Source organism: Hypanus sabinus, chromosome 13 (assembly GCF_030144855.1).
Source record: "Hypanus sabinus isolate sHypSab1 chromosome 13, sHypSab1.hap1, whole genome shotgun sequence".
Lineage (NCBI taxonomy): Eukaryota > Metazoa > Chordata > Chondrichthyes > Myliobatiformes > Dasyatidae > Hypanus > Hypanus sabinus.
In genome coordinates this window covers 75,090,318-75,106,880 of record NC_082718.1, presented here as the reverse complement: position 1 = coordinate 75,106,880, position 16,563 = coordinate 75,090,318, and the positions used below count along the sequence as shown (strand labels likewise).

Here is a 16,563-nt window from a genome sequence, read left to right as displayed (position 1 = left end):
ACTGTATGGTCATTTTGAAATTAGGAGGGTAAAAATGTATCCATGCTTGGCCTAAGTGGATAGCAATGGACTACCACAAAGTTGCTTTCCAACAACACAGTAGGGTCTTTCTAGCATGAAGTAATCATAATATATATACAAAGCAAATGTGTGACTTGGAGGATTCTGGTGTTCTCATCCACCTACTGTCTTTGGCCCTTTTGTTAGTAGAGGTTACCGATCTAGGAAGCTTTGCCAAAAAGCAAAAAATCTGCCAAACTGCTGAATACTGTTGCCTTTATCGATGAATAGTCCCTATTCTGACAAACCAGAAGGAAGATCACTGACAAAGGTGATTAGCTATGGATACTTTCTTCAGAAATTACTGCGAAGTTGCTCTAGGCCTTAAATGTTTTCAATGTGATTATCTTGACCATGTGCCATTTTGTCAGACATATTAATTGGTTTAAACTATACTTCTTAGTGTAGTGGACAAATGCAGTCACCTGTCTGCTGTCAGCTGCTATCTCTCGATCTGAATCAGGGCTGATACATCTTAATAGAACTGAAGAGAGTGAATGTGAGGTGATTAAGTGTGTATCATCATATTATTGAAGAATGTTTCTTTCACATTACTAATGATTGCAATTAGTGCAATAGGATTCTTAAATGATCTGGCTACACTTGTACAATTACATATTCTTTTAAGAGTCACCAGATTCTGGAATGGTTCTGGAGGACTGAAAAATTTCAAGTGTCACTCCATTCTTTAAGGAGGGAGGAAGGCAAAAGAAAAGAATCTATTGGCTGGTTTAACCCGACTTCAGTGGTTGGGGAGATGTTAAGAGTCCATTATTAAGGATGAGTTTACGGGGTACTTGAAGGCACATGGTAAAATAGGCCATAGTCAACATGGTTTCCTCGAGGGAAAATTGTGCCTGATGGATCTGTTGGAATTCTTTGAGGAAATAATAGGCAGGATAGACAGCGAAGCGTCAGTGGATGTTGTATACTTGGATTTTCAGAAGGCTTTTGACAAGATGCCACACGAGACCGCTTAACAAGATAACAGTCCAAAGTATTACAGGAAAGATACTAGCATGGATGGAAGATTGGTCGACTAACAGGAGGCAAAGAGTGGGAATAAGGGGGGTGTGTTTTTTGGTTTGCTGCTGATGACTAGAGGTGTTCTACTCAGGTTGCTATTGGGACCACTTATTTTCACGTTATATGTTATGATTTGAATGATGATATTGATGGCTCTGTGGCCAGGTTTGCAGACGACATGAAGGTAAGTGAAGGGGCAAGTAATGTTTAGGAATCAAGAAGTCTGCAGAAGGACCTAAATAGATTAGGAGAATGGTGGCAGATGGAATATAGTAGGGAAGTGTATGGTCATGCATTTTGGTAGAAGGAATAAAGTCATAGACTATTTTCTAAATGGGGAGAAAATTCAAAAATCAGAGGTGCAGAAGGACTTGGGAGTTCTTGTGAAGGATTCTCTACAGGTTAACTTTCAGGTTGTGCAGGTGGTAATAAAGCCAAATGTGATGCTGAGACATTATAAGGCATTGCTCAGACTAAACTTAGAGTATTGTGAGCAGTTTTCGGCCCCTTATTTAAGAATAGATGTGCTGGCATTGGAGAGGGTCCAAAGGAGATTCATGAGAATGAAAAGCAAGACACACAAAATGCTGGAGGAACTAAGGAATGAAAGGGTTAATGTATGAGGAGGGTTGATGACTCTGGGCCTGTACTCACTAGAGTTCAGAAGCATGGGTGAGTACTCTCATTGAAATCTATCAAATTTTGAAAGGCCTAGATAGAATGAATGTAGAGAGGATGTTTCCTACAGTGGGTGAGTCTAGGAACAGAGGACATAGCCTCAAAACAGAGGGATGTCCATGTAGAACAGAGATAAGGCCAAATTTCTGTAGCTAGAAGCTGGTGACTCTGTGGAATTCATTGCCATGGATGGCTGTGGAGGCCAAGTTATTGAGTATCTTTAAAGCGGAGGTTGATAGGTTCTTGATTAGTTAGGGTGTCAAAGGTTACAGAGACAAGGCAGGAGTATGGGATTGAGAGGGATAATAAATCAGCCATGATGGAATGATGGCACAAACTTAATGGGCAGAATGGCCTTATTCTGCTTCTTTTTCTTATTACTTAGGGATTAAAATCCCTGAATATTTTTAACATTATCAGATGGATATTGATCTTGTAGCTTGTCTGGTGCAGCAGTAGGATGCGGGACATAGAAATTTAACTAATAATATGGCTTCCACAACCTCACACCTTCTTCTTAGGCATTACCTTGGAATTGAGAATGATTGTTTGTACTCCAGCTTTGTGATTTTGAAGTGGCTGATGAAGCCAACACGGACATGCCTTCTTCTCAATACTACAGACAGACAGACATACAGACTAGGGAGTTGTACGACCACTAGGGAGTTGGTACAAGAGTCTGAAGATTCACAGTCCAGGTTTTAGGTACAGCTTCTTCCCCTCCACCACACTATTTCTGAACTGTCCATGAACCATGAACATTACCACAATATACCTCTTTTGTATTATTTATATATTCATATTTTAACATAAACTGTATGTAAGGCTGTCAGGAAAAGACTAATTTCCTGACTTATGTCAGTGACAATAAAGCTGAGTGTGATTCTGATATGGAGCAGGAGATGCTCATAGCTTGAGAACACATGTGCTAATTCTGCTGCTTGTGCAGGACTTCTAACTGGATTCAACACATGGACTTGAGGTTCTCAATGTCATTCCAAATGCTCCTTCTCCACTTTGAGCAGTCATGGGCCAGATATTCCCCGGAGTCCGATGATGAACTAGATTTTCCCCATTATTTTGATAGATTTGCTACTTCAGTTTTATAGGACCTTTGAAATACTGGTTTTAAAATCGGGATTTCCAGCATCTGCAAATTTTCTCTTGTTTTTAAAATCTGCGTTTTCTTTCCTCTGCATTGTCATTTTGTTTCAACCTGCGGTCCTGAGTGTTGTCATTGGTCTGACTCAGTTGCGATGTGTTACTTGGTTTATTCAGGCAGTTTCCCCTATAAGTAAGGACATAATTGTAGCATAAGGAAGACCAAAACACAGGAGTTTAAAATGGGTCAGATACTTTTATATGCCTTGATCCAATTTTCAGCTAAAAAACTGTACTTGAGGATGAACTACTTCCCCCTCCCCACCATTATATGATCATGGGAATTTTAATGAAGAGGAGACAGAAAATTTCATAAATGACTAATTTTCACCCGAGTGCAAAGTTTTGCAGTCTGCTCACACAAAACAAACAAAACAATTCATGCCATTCTTGTCACCTCTGCAAATGCCAACTCAGATGTTCACTTAAATTCTTGTTAAATTTTCATTGGCCGGACAGCACAGCCAGTAATGTAAATGTAATATTTCTATGGTTTCTAGTTCTAATGTAAAAAAGGATAATTTGTCTCTTAAGAAAACATCAATTTGATGCTAAAGTAATATATGTGGAAAGTTGTGATGGTAAGCCAAGCGCGATAGGTGCCAGAGCAGAAATGGTGGATGATAATACCAGAGATTAAAGAACATTATTCTAAGAAAACAAGTTTTCATTTTGTTATATGTCACATTGTATCTTTATACCTAAAATAATACAGGTTAAAAAGAATCATGTCATCCACAGCCAATGCCGGAGTTAAAAAGTACTGCTTTCTTTGCTAACAAAACAAATATAAAGTCTGCCATAAGTTTTAAATGAAATCAGGTCCACTTTAAGAGAAAATAACGCATAGTCAGTCAATTGTGACTTCACTGTGTTGCTGAAATCCAGTATTTCAGCAGAACCCATGCATTCCAAAACATTGGCAAACAAACCAAAGCTGGCATTAGGGAAAGGAATTGTTTAAGACAGAGAGTTGTACGGACCACTGTGTCCTCACCAAGTGTGAAACAGCCATTTACACCAACCCTACATAAACATCATTTGATTGTCCCTACATCCTGATTCTCTCTCCCACTCATTTCCATATTAGGAGCAATTTACAGCAGCCAATTAGCCAACTCCCACATGTGGGAAGAAACAAGAGAACCCGGAGAGTGCTCTCACAAGGAGAATATTCAAATTCCACACATTCAGCACTGAAGGTCATGATGGAGCCTGGCAAACACGAGGAAATCTGCAGATGCTGGAAATCCAGAGTAAGATACACAAAATGACTAATTTTCACCTGAGCACACACATAGTTTTGCAATCTGCTGACACAAAATAAACAGAACAATTAAAGTCATTCTTGTCATCTCTGCAAATGCTCAGCAAGCTAGGCAGCATCTATGGAAAAGAGTAAACAGTTGATATTTCACTGAGACCCTTCATCAGGACTGGAATAGAAAGGGGAAAGAGTCAGAGTAAGATGGTGGGAGAGAGGGGAGGAAGAAGTACAAGCAGGCAGTGATAGGTGAAACCAGGAGAGGGGGAGGGGGTGAAGTAAAGAGCTCAGAAGTTGTTTGGTGAAAGAGATAATGGGCTGGAGAAGTGGGAATCTGATGGGAGAGGACAGAACACCATGGAAGAAAGGGAAAGGGTCAGAGCACCAGATGGAGGTGATAGTCAGGTAGGGTGAAAAGATGTGAGAGGGAAACAGGAATGGGGAATGGTGAAGGGGGGGCAATACCAGATGTTCGAGAAATCGATGTTCATGCCATCAGGTTGGAAGCTACTCAGACAGAGTATAAGGTGTTGTTCTTCCAACCTGAGTGTGGCCTCAGTAGAGGAGGTCATGGACTGACATGTCGGATTGGGAGTGGGAAGTGAAATTAAAATGGGTGGCCACTGGGAGATCCTGCTTTTTCTGGCAGTCTCAAACTTTTCTGGTAGGTGCTTGGCAAAGCAGTCTCCCAATCTACTTTGGGTCTCATCGATATACAGGAGGCCAAACCAGGAGCATACCAGTAGATGACTCCATCAGACTCGCAGGTGAGGTGTTGCCTCATCTGGAAGGACTGTTTGGGGCCTTGAATGGTATTGGGGGAGGGTGTGAGTGGGCTTGTTGGAGCAGAGGGGCAGCAGCTCCATGAGCCTGCCATTGTGCTGCCCACATATTACTGGTTTACTTAGTGATTGGTACTATCTTCATAGGTGAAGGGGAGATGGAAACAAAATCAACAGCAAGACCATGAGAAATGACAGGGCAGTATGATATGGAGACCAAGCTGTTGCTCTTGCAGCAGGCTCCCCCACTCCATGCAGTGATGAATCTAAAAGAATGGTAGAGGCCGATACAGTTTGCCACAATGCAGGAGTACCTCAGTGACTCAGCTCCAGATTTGTCATCGGGGTTTACTCCCAAAGTCTCCCCATGAGTGGGTGTAGTTGCAAAACAGTGGAGGTTTGAGATCAGAGTTTTCCTTGTCCTAGGTGTGGTGCCTACCAAGGCTGACGAGCTCCATCTGCCTGAAGTGACTGGTTTTAAGTCACCAGTAACCTGTCTTTGCCCCTTCTCCTGTCAGTAGCAATGGTTCCACTGGGCTTAGTAGCTTAGCCACATGTAAAGACCAAGAGCTGGACTTGGTTGTCAGAGGCTATTTGAGATGCATGACATTGGAACATTTACTAGCTAGTGGGAGCTTACCCCCACTAGCAGCTATGACAGCCTTAAGGAAACTGTTTAATATCACTTTATGGTTTGCTTCAAATAGTTATTGTTTACTTTTAATTACAGTGCTGATAAAAATATTGAATTTCCAAAATGTTTTTAAACTCTCTTTTCAGTCCGTTTATTGAAGTATGTAAGTTCCTAAAATGCATAATACTAGTCCATAAAATTCTATCTAAAACCCATAGGTGTATTCCCACCTTTCAGGCAGGTGGGGCTCGTCAGCCTTAGACAGCAGCCCGCCTAGGAGAAGGAAAACTCTGATTTTAAACCTCCACTGCCTTGCGGCCATACCCACCCATGGGAAAGGCTTCAGGAGTAAATCCCAAGGAAGAAATCCGGAGCCGGGGTCACTAAGGCAGTTTGATGTTGTTTACAACTCCACTCTGGCAGTCTCTGTGACAACACTGGTGCCAAGCTGTATCGGAGCTTGTCCTTCTCTTAGACTACATCAGTGATATGGTGAGGCGGAACCCGCAGCATGGACAACAGCCAGTTCTTCAAATCTTCCCTCCCAGGCTTGCACCCTGGAGAGGACACAGTCCACCGGATGCGCAAACCCGTGATCCTCTGGGATCGACAACTGCCTGCTACTCCCACCTAATGGATACCACAAACCACCAAGTTCAAGTTCAAGGTTATTGTCACTGACTGTGCATATATACAACCAATTGAAACAATGTTCCTCCAGATCACAGTGTACCCACAATACATATATCACACACAGTACATAAAACAAAATACAGTGGATTCTGATTATTTGGGACACATCAGACCAGTATATTCTGCCCAATTAAACTGCTGTCCCAATTAGCTGAACTTTCATGGAACTAGTTAAAAAAGGGGGAAAAATATACATAAGAACACGATAGCGTACAATGTATGAATTCCTCCATCAATAACTATTAGCAACTAATACACAGCTTTCTAATTTGTTTCGTATTTAATGTAAAACATTAATTGTTACTCAGCTAATTTAAACTATATGTAGTGCGCAGCATACAGTAAACAGCTCTCTGTCCTAGTGGTGAGTCCTCGGTGGTGGCAGGGTATTCATTAGTCTCACAGCCTGAGGGAAGAAGCTGTTACCCAGTCTGACAGCCCTCATCCTGGTGCTCCTGTACCTCCTTCCTGACATTAGTGGGTCAAAGAGATTGTGGGATGGGTGGTAGGGATCCTCAACAGTGCCCTTCATGTACAACACTCCCAGTAAATGTCACAAATAGGGGGGGGGAGGTGATCAGGTGATCCACTTGACGATTTTTACTATCCTCTGTAGGGTCTTGTGGTCTAATGCCTTGCTGTTTCTATACCACACAATAATGCACTCTCAATCGTGCTCCTGTAGAAAGTCTTTACAAAAGGGGTGGGGAGCCTTGCATGCCTCAATCTTTGGAAAATGTAGACACTGCTGCGCCTTCTTGACTAGTGAGGAGAAGTTGTGGGTCCAGTTGGATCTAATACTGAAACAGAAAAGTTGTGAAGGGCCAGTCAGTGCTGAATCAATCGGTGTTCATCTTCAGTCAATAGAACATAGAAAACCTACAGCACAATACAGACCCTTTGGCCCACAAATTTGTGCCGAACATATCCCTACCTTAGAAGTTACTAGGCTTACCCATAGCCCTCTATTTTTCTAAGCTCCATGTACCCATCTAAAAGTCAATGAGCCTTTGCAGAGGACATCTGGTTGATGATCAGTAGGGACAAGATGGAACATGGTGCACTGCCTCCAGGAACAGATAGCCAGTGACAAGTACAAATTCAGGCACTAGATAATGTTCATTTAGGTGAGGACTGCTTGCACCCATAGAATTATTATGCAATTGGAATTGGCTCTTTTAACAGGAGAGAGTAAGGAAATAAGTATAAATACCACAAACAATATTGTCTTGTAATTTTGTAAAGATAGTCTCACCATTCCTTTGTTGTCGGCCCCATTTGTTGTGCAGATTTTGAGCAGCTTGAAAGTTATGGGCTTGTCGTTCAGCTCAGCTCCGAGGGCAGGTGTATCTGAGTGGATATAAACTCCACTTGATTGCTGAAACAATTTTCAGGAGGAAAACAGAAATAGTTGAGAAACATATGGTTGAAGAATAGAATAACACAAATCCTCCCCATTAGTTTGTTCAGATACACACCCATGGTTGATCTCATGGAAGTGAAATTTCCAAGACCAGTTGACCTGCAACCCAGTGTTTTGTAAAGAGGTGTCCTGTGCTTTAGTATTTTATGTTCTAGAATTCTGTGCTTTTGTAATACTAGTAATGTAACATGGTTAGCTGATTTTTTAGTTACATGGTGGTTGTAAATTCCTCAGCTTCTTTGCCCTTGCTACTTTCCTCCCCCAATCCCCGCTCAACCTACCATTGTCATCCAGTACCCCTCACTTGAGTAAAGAGTTGTTCATTCTTTTATCTCACCTGCTGTCGAGCTGGCGCAGATGGGCACCAGCCCCGCTCCTCTGTGTAGGAATAACGCTGATCACTGCTTGATTCCATATCCACCATAAGTGTGTATGACTTTTCTGGATCTAAGCCATGTAGCGTGATGACAATCGGGGGGAACAAACATCTGTGGATTAAAATAAATACTGAATTCACTCTGCTTGAAAAATACTAAACATGTATAAAACATCAGTATTTCTTTGTAACATAATCTATTTCCTGACCTATCCCCAGAAATTTATCAGTCTTTGTTCTGAATGAATTCAGTGAACGATCTCTACAGCCATCCAGGACAGAATTTGAAAGAATCACCATCCTCTGAACCGTTTCTTCTTATCTCACTGTTAAGTAACTTGCCTTTTATCTGGATAGAGTGCCCCCTGAATTTCTAATCAGCAAGGGAAACCTCACTCTTCCATGCATCTTGTTAAACCCTGTAAGAACATGTTTCAATGAAGTCACTTCTCATTCTTTTAAATCTGAGAGAGTAGAGGCCTAATCTATTCAATCTCTGCTGATGGGGCAAACCTGCCATCCTCAGAACCAATCTGGTGTAGTTTCTTTGTACTATTTCTATAGTAGAAAGATTTTAGGTAAGGAGACCAAAAATGTACACAACATTTCACCTGCCCTATATATTTCAAAAAGACATCTTTGCTGTTAGGCATGTTAGTTTTTAGTTATTTGGGTTCCTTTGAGTATTAATGCTTTCCAATGTAATCAAAAAGCCTTCCAAAAATCTAATTAATTGTTTTCCCTGGTCACATTGACAAAGGCATAGTCAAATAATTTATGACACTTCGGTTTTCTGTACCAGCATACCTGATCCAACCTAGTGCAACCTTAATCTGGTTCTATTTGCTGAGTTTGATGTCTGTGTTGGAAAGGATACTGGAAAGATGTGACTGACATGAAAAAATGGACTCCAATGAAATCCTTCCTGATGAAATGCTTAGAACTTGGCACTTAGCATACCAACAGTGGCAAATGTCAGCTTTTGCTTTGTCACCTCCCATCCTCATCTAAATTAATTCCTCGCCCAACATCATGATGTATTCTTCTTCCTCCACCTCTGCCTCCTTGCCCATTTCTCTGGCCAAAAGTCTTTACCACAGACTGTGGACTCTTTCTCCAGACTCCGCAATTCTTGATTCATCTGAACACTTTCCACAACATACATTTGTTTCTCTTACCACAAGTGTTCCCAAACCTCTTCCATGCTTCCAGTATCTTCTTTTTATTCAGAGTTCCAGTTTTTAATTTTACAATACTCTAAGTTGTGGCTAAATCAGGGTATACAGAATCATCAGGATTTCTTTGGCATGCCTCTGTTTCTAAAGCGCAGGATTCTGAATGCTTTTTTAATACTCAAGCTGTTATTATGTGAAGGATTTATGCTCAATATCTCTCTATCCCTGTACCACTTTTAAAATTATGGCCTCTGGTTGATATTCCCTTTCTTCATGCTCCTTTCTGAAGTTAACCATTTCGCATTTTTCAGTTGCCATTTGTGTCTGTTTTTTCCACTCTCTATCTATATCCTCTTGGGGACTGCTACTATATTCCTCACAGTTTTATGTGATCTGTACACTGTAGTCCAAGTCCTTCATGCATATTGAGAAAAGAAGTGGTCCTGGTAATGACCCCAGAGAGTGCTATTGTATATTACCAGTCTCCTTTTAATTAATATACAAGTACCCAGTGTTAACAAAAGGTTCTGCTTCAGTGATTACGTTTGTAAATTTTATTCAGAGCTTCTGTTCAGAATCTCCATCCAAATATGGTTAATGTTGTAAAGTATTTGAAACTGTTTTAAGAATGAAGTTTGGAATATAAAGTTAAAGAAAAAAGTGATTCTAATTCAAAGTAGCCTGTTAAGATATTTTAGAAGGCATAAAAGTCTGATCTGATATATTTATTTTCAACTACATATTAAGTTCTCTCACCTTACTCATTAACCACAGGTGCTTATTTAGTACAAAAAACTTGTACACTGATTTTGCTTTCAAGGTGAGATTGAGAGGGCTACAGGAGCAAGAGAAGCTTCAGTCACAGAAAACAAAAGAAAGAAAAGCTAAAGATTAATTTTTTCCCCTTCCCTTCTTTAGATCTACTCAGGTAGGATAGTAGAGATGCCAGGCAGGATAGTTGAATGCTCCTCTTGCAGGATGTGGGAAAGCAGGGAGTTCTCCAGTGTCCCTGATGACTATAACTGCGAGAAGTGCATCCAGTTGCAGCTTCCAACAATCCGTGTTAAGGAACTGAAGCTGGAACTGGATGAACTCCAGATCATTCGGGAGGCTGAGGGGTGACAGACAGGACATATAGAGAGGTGGTTACACCCAAGGTGCAGGACGCAGGAAACAGCGTGACAGGAAGGGGAAAGAGGAAAAGGGTTAAGGACCCAGTGCAAAGTAACCCTATGGCCATCCCCCTCAACAAAAGGATATTGTTGGGGGTGGGGGAGTCACAGTGGTCAGGCTCTAGCACTGAGTCTGCCTCTGTGATATAGAAGGGAAGGAGTGTTGTGGTGACAGGGGATTTGTTAGTTAGGGGAGTAGACAGGAGGTTCTGTGGAAGAGAACACAATTCTCAGAAGTTATGTTGCCTCTCGGGTGCCAGAGCCCAGGATATCTTTGATTGAGTTCTCAGCACCCTTTAGTGGGAGGGTGAATAACCAGATCATGGTCCATGTAGGTACCAATGACATGAGTAGGACAAGTAATGAGGTTCTACATGGGGAGTTAGATGCTAAGTTAAAGGACAGGACCTCCAGGCTTGTGAGGCCAGAACAAGGAAGATTATAGGGTTTAATAAATGGCTAAGGAGTTAGCGTTGAAAGGAAGAACAGAAGATTCTTGGATTACTTGGTTCTCTTCCAGGGAAGGTGGGAACTGTACAGAAGGGACGGTTTGCACCTGAACTGGAGGGGGGAACTAATATCCTAGCAGGAAAGTTTGTCAATGTGGGGTTTTAACTAGAGTTACGGGGATTAGGAATCACGGTGTCAAAACAGTTAGTGGAGAGGTTGTGGAGGCAGGTGTTGGTCAGACCACAGACAAGAGGTTGAGCACAGAGGCTCATGTGTAGTGAGGAGAGGCTGTTGATAGTTTGGCCTCAGTGTTTGGGAAGATGTTGGAATTGATTATTAAGGATGAGATCTTAAGGTGCTTGGAGGCACAGGATAAAATAGGCCCTAGTCAGCGTTATTTCTTCAAGGGCAAATCTTGCCTGACAATTCTGTTGAAAATCTTTGAAGAAATAACAAACAGGTTAGGCAAAAGAGAATTGGTTGATGTTGTGTATTTAGATTTTCAGAAGGCTTTTGACAAGATGCCCACATGAGGCTGCTTAACAAGCTACAAACCCATGGTATTATCCACTAATACCCATGATATTAATGGGAAGATTCTAGCATGGATAAAGCAGTAGCTGATTGACAGGAGGCAAAGAGTGGGAATAAAGGGAGGCTTTTCTGGTTGCCTGCTAGTGACTAATGGTGTTCCACAGGGTTTGTATTGGGACCGATACTTTTATATTATATGTCATGATCTGGATGATGGAATTGATGACTTTGATGCAAAGTTTGCAAACGACATAAAGATAGGTGGAGGGGCAGCTACTTCTGAGGAAGTACAGAGGCTGCAAAAGGATTTAGACAGATTAGAAGAATTGGCAAAGCAATGGCTGATGGAATACAGTATTGGGTACTGTATGGTCATGTACTTTGGTAGAAGAAATGAAAGGGCTGACTGTTTACTAAATGGACAGAAAATACAAAAATCTGAGGTGCTTGGGAGTCCTTGTGCAGGATTATCCCTTAAGGATAATTTGCAGGTTGAGTCTGTGGTGAGGAAGGCAAATGCAATGTTCACATTAATTTAAAGAGGACTAAAATATAAAGCAAGGATGTAATGAGACTTTTTAAAACACTGGTGAGGCCTCATTTGAAGTATTGTGAGCAGTTATATCCACTTATCCTTGAAAAATGTGCTGAAATTGTAGAGGGTCCAAAGGTGATTCATGAAAATGATTCCAAGTTTGAATGGTTTGTTATATGAAGAGCGTTTGATGGCTCTGAACCTGTATCCACTAGAATTCAAAAGAATGAGGGGTGACCTTATTGAAACCTATCAATTGGTGAAAGACCTTGATGAAGTGAATGGAGAGAGAATGTTTTCTATGGAGTGTCTAAGACCAGAGGAAACAGTCTTAGAAGAGAGAGTTGTCTTTTTACAATGGAAATGAGGAGGAATTTCTTTAGTCAGAGAGTGGTAAATCTGTGGAAATCTTTTCCACAGGCCGCTGTGGAGGACAAGCCTTTATGTACATTTAAGACATGGGTTGATAGATTCTTGATTGGCCAGGGCATGAAGGGATATGGGGTGAAGGCAGGAGACTGGGGCTGAGAGAAAAATTGGATCAGCCATGATGTAATGGCAGAGCAGCCTCAATGGGCCGCATGGCCTAATTCTGCTCCAATATCTTATGGTTTTATATACCAGCTAGTTGAGTGGTGTCATAGCAACAGCCTTGCACTCAATGTCAATAAGACCAAAGAGCTGATTGTGGACTTCTCAAAGTGTAGAAAGTGAGGGACCAATCCTCATAGAGGGATCGGAAGTGGAGAGAGTGAGCAATTTCAAATTCCTGGGTGCCCATATCTCTGAGGACTTAAACTTGTCACGACTTATTGATGCAGTTATAAAGAAGGCAAAATAGTGGCTATATTTCATTGGGACTTGAGGAGATTTGGTTTGTCATCTAGAACACTCGAAAACCTTTACAGATGTACCATGGAGAGCATTCTGACTGCCTGCATCACTGTCTGGTGGGGCGGGGGTGGGGGGGTGGCTACTGCGCAGGATCAATGTAAGTTGCAGCAAGTTGTAAAATTGGTCAACTCCCTTCATGGATACGAGCTTCTGTAGTGCCCAACACATCTTCAAGGAGTGGTGCCACAGGAAAGTGGTGTCCATCCTTAAGACCCCACCACCAAGGACATGCCCTCTTCTCATTTTTACCATCAGGAAGCAGGTACAGAAATCTGAAGGCACACACTCAGTGATTCAGGAACAGCTTCTTCCCCTCAGCCATCCAATTTCTAAATATGCAGTGAACTATGAACACTACCTCACTACATTTTTAAAAATTTATTTTCTGTTCTTGCACTCCTTATTTTAACTTTACTATTTAATATACATGCATTCTGAGAAGCAAGGATTTGATTGTTGGACCTTCCTTGTTAGTATGGTTCAATTTTGCAATAAGTATACCAACTGTGAAGTATCACGTTTGGGTACAATGTCCCTTTAACTTAACCTATACACGATGTTGGTGATGCTGTTTGCATAATGATAATTTATTTAGCTTTGTGTCTTCCATGTATGCACATTTGAATTCCATGACTATTACTGGAATTTTCCTTTGTCACAGTTGAATGATTTTTATGCTTAGAGCCAGTAGTTTTAAGATAAACAACTGTGTGTATAAAATGACTTTATGAAATACTGCAAAAATAATCTATAATTCCTCTTACAGCTAGCTGGACGGGGGATGAGAGGAGGAAAAACAAACTGGTCCCATTTGTCACACTCAGATGATTAGTTCTGCTCATCAATTGTAGTACATTCAGGAAAGGAATAATACCTTGCACAATACCAGCAAACATATCACCAAGGTTTTTAGAAACTAGAACATCTCTCAGACAAAGGGTTGATTCTTCATTGATAATTCAAATGACCCACCTTTTCATCATGTGTTTTATCTCATTTTTGTTAAAATGTATCAAAATTATATTTGTTTTGCAGAGCAGCTAAATTAGTCTGAAGGCTGAATATGAAATATCCTTAGCCGTTTCATTACTGATCTCAGGATTACCATCTGTGGGGATGTAGAGAGGACATCTCAACTATCTTGTCACATCTTATCCCTCTTTTTTGTCAGAGTACCAAAGAGCATTTACAGCATTCCAAACCACTAACATATGGAGCTGCTGACCTCTGTCGTATCAAAAAAGTGACATTTGCCCCTTGAAGTAATGATACGATTTCCTTGTGGAAGCCAGAGCTGTGTACACAGAACAAGAAAATTCATACTTTCAAACACACTGTGCCAGTTGTTCTAATTAACTGAACTTAAAGGTTTTATTTTCCTTTAATTCCAGGTCCTCAAGTTTCAATTTAGCATATTCACGCAATTTCATCGGCTTTTGAAACAGGAAAATTATTTACTCTCTGGTGTGGAATAGAAATGATCTGATGAAAAATGCCAGCTGAAACACTAATTTATCTTTTATTAGAGAGGAGAAGAGGATACGGACCTATCTACTGGCCATTTTAATTAAAATATTCAGCATTCTTTTATTTCCTTTTTTTCTTTGCCATTAATATATATTAATAATAGTCAAATGGACTCTGAATCCTGGAGCCATTCTTCAGGGTTTTTAGCCTTATTTTCCTGTCCTCTTTATTGCCGTATTGCTAAGGCTACACCAAATAGATGATGTAGTCAAGGAAATATGTAAAAATAATAATGCATATAATTATTATATAACAAATTATATATAGTCAAATTGAAGCAAAATACTCTCTGAAAATTTAGTACTTTTTACATTGTTTTTTTTTGGATCTGGGTGTTGCCAGCAGAGCTGCCACAGAGACAACGTGAATTACTTTATTGAACACCTATATTTTTTCTAGTGAAGGTACTCTCACAGTGTCTTGGGTCTGACGTTCCAGGATGTAGACTTAGTGACAATATTCTTCTAGGCTGGTGAACACTTGGAGGGGATATCTGTAAGCTTGAAATATACAGAGAAAATTTACAAGGATGTTGCCTGGACTTGAGGAACTGAGTTATAGGGAAAGGTTACATAGTTTTGGACTTTATTCACTCAAGTGCAGGAGAAACAGGGGAGATGTTATATACTAAATTATGAGGGTTATAGCTTTTTCCCCTCAGGTTGGATGAGATTAGATCTAGAGGTTTTAGGGTGAAAGAGGAACTTCTCCACTCAGAAGGTGGTGTGAATGTGGAACGAGCTACCAGCAGATGTGGTAGATGTGAGTTGAAATTCAAACTTTAAAAGAAACTTAGATAGGTACATGGATGTGAGGGGTTTGGAGGGTTATGGTCCAGGTGCAGTTAGATGGGGTGAGACAGAAAATCAGACTGGCACAGTCTAGATGGGCTGAAGGGCCTGCTTCTGTGCAGTAGTGCCAATAGATGCCAGTACTGTACCAGCTTGGCTAGAGCAGCAGCGAGTTCAGGAGTGTATGTACTACAGCTAAAATGTTGTATGACCCTATAACCCTTTCATGATATCACAGGAAGTGAATTGATTTAATTCAAAACTAAAACATATGTGTTGGTTAGGATCTCAAGAGGAAGGCCAGATGGATCATCTATTCAATATTATACTAAGGTGAGAGCGGAAGCAGATAATAAAAAACACAGTAAATAAACTGGAGGATGCGGAAAGATAAGTTAAATATTTAATTAGTGATTTGGATTCTCCTGTAATAAAGCTACTCTTGTAATATGCACAACTTGTTCAGCCCTTGGAGTCTATAATTTTTGCTTAAAAATATCAAATACGATTATTTAAATACACGCTATACATCAGATACTGGAAATCCAGGCACAAAATGCTGGAGGAACTCAGCAAGTCAGGCAGCATCTATGCCAGTGAATAAACAGTTGAAGTTTCAGGCCGGGACCCTTCATCAGGACTCTCTGCTGGACTGCACTGCTGGCTGCAGCGATGCCTGGCTTTGCACCCGTGATCTCACAATGTTTACTCGGCTTTGCAATGAACTGTGACTGTTGCCCGTGTCAAGTTCCAAAGCTATTTGCTTGCTTTTGTCAATGTTTGTGTGATTGTTTTTTTCTCTCTCTGCGCATTGGGTGTTTAATGATTTTTTTGTGGGTTCTTTTGAGGTTTCTGTATCTTGCAGCTGCCTGTAAGATGAATCTCAAAGTTGTATTATGTGTACATGCTTTGATAATAAATGTACTTTGAACTTTCAGCTTTGAAAGGAATATGTTGATTATTTGATTTGATATTGTCTCCTGGATACATAAACTGGTGTCATTAACAATATGTATTGGAAATACTTAGATGATCTCCTAAACTTTGCTTACAGCATGCATTTTCTTTTACAACAGCAGTGGTATTATACAATATACTCTATTACTAAGCTCAGTAAACATATTCTTTCAAATCAAAATTCTTTATTTGTAAACATGGTAAAACATTACAAAATGACAAATGCTGTTTGGTCACAAAATTTGTAGATTGAAATGTATTTGACAATTTAAGCTTGTAACTGCATACAGAACATTTAAGGCTTTTGTAACAATTTGCGATGGCAGTCTGACAAAATTTTAATATACCAACCAATACTGGTGCTCTCACTAATATTAAGTCAAATGGAGAAAGCATTATCCTGCTGCTAAAGTAAATCTGTATCCCTCAAG

General features: G+C 40.5%; 1 protein-coding gene across 1 annotated transcript in view; it reads right to left on the bottom strand.

Moving 5' to 3' along the window:
- Positions 1–16,563, bottom strand: part of fam222aa (family with sequence similarity 222 member Aa) — a 228,939-nt gene that overhangs the window by 194,386 nt on the left and 17,990 nt on the right. The window contains exons 2-3 of the mRNA XM_059987898.1: positions 8,059–8,209; positions 7,554–7,676 (exon numbers count right to left, since the gene is read on the bottom strand). Coding sequence (XP_059843881.1) covers positions 7,554–7,676; positions 8,059–8,209 — 274 coding nt within the window. The remainder of the gene's footprint in view (positions 1–7,553; positions 7,677–8,058; positions 8,210–16,563) is intronic.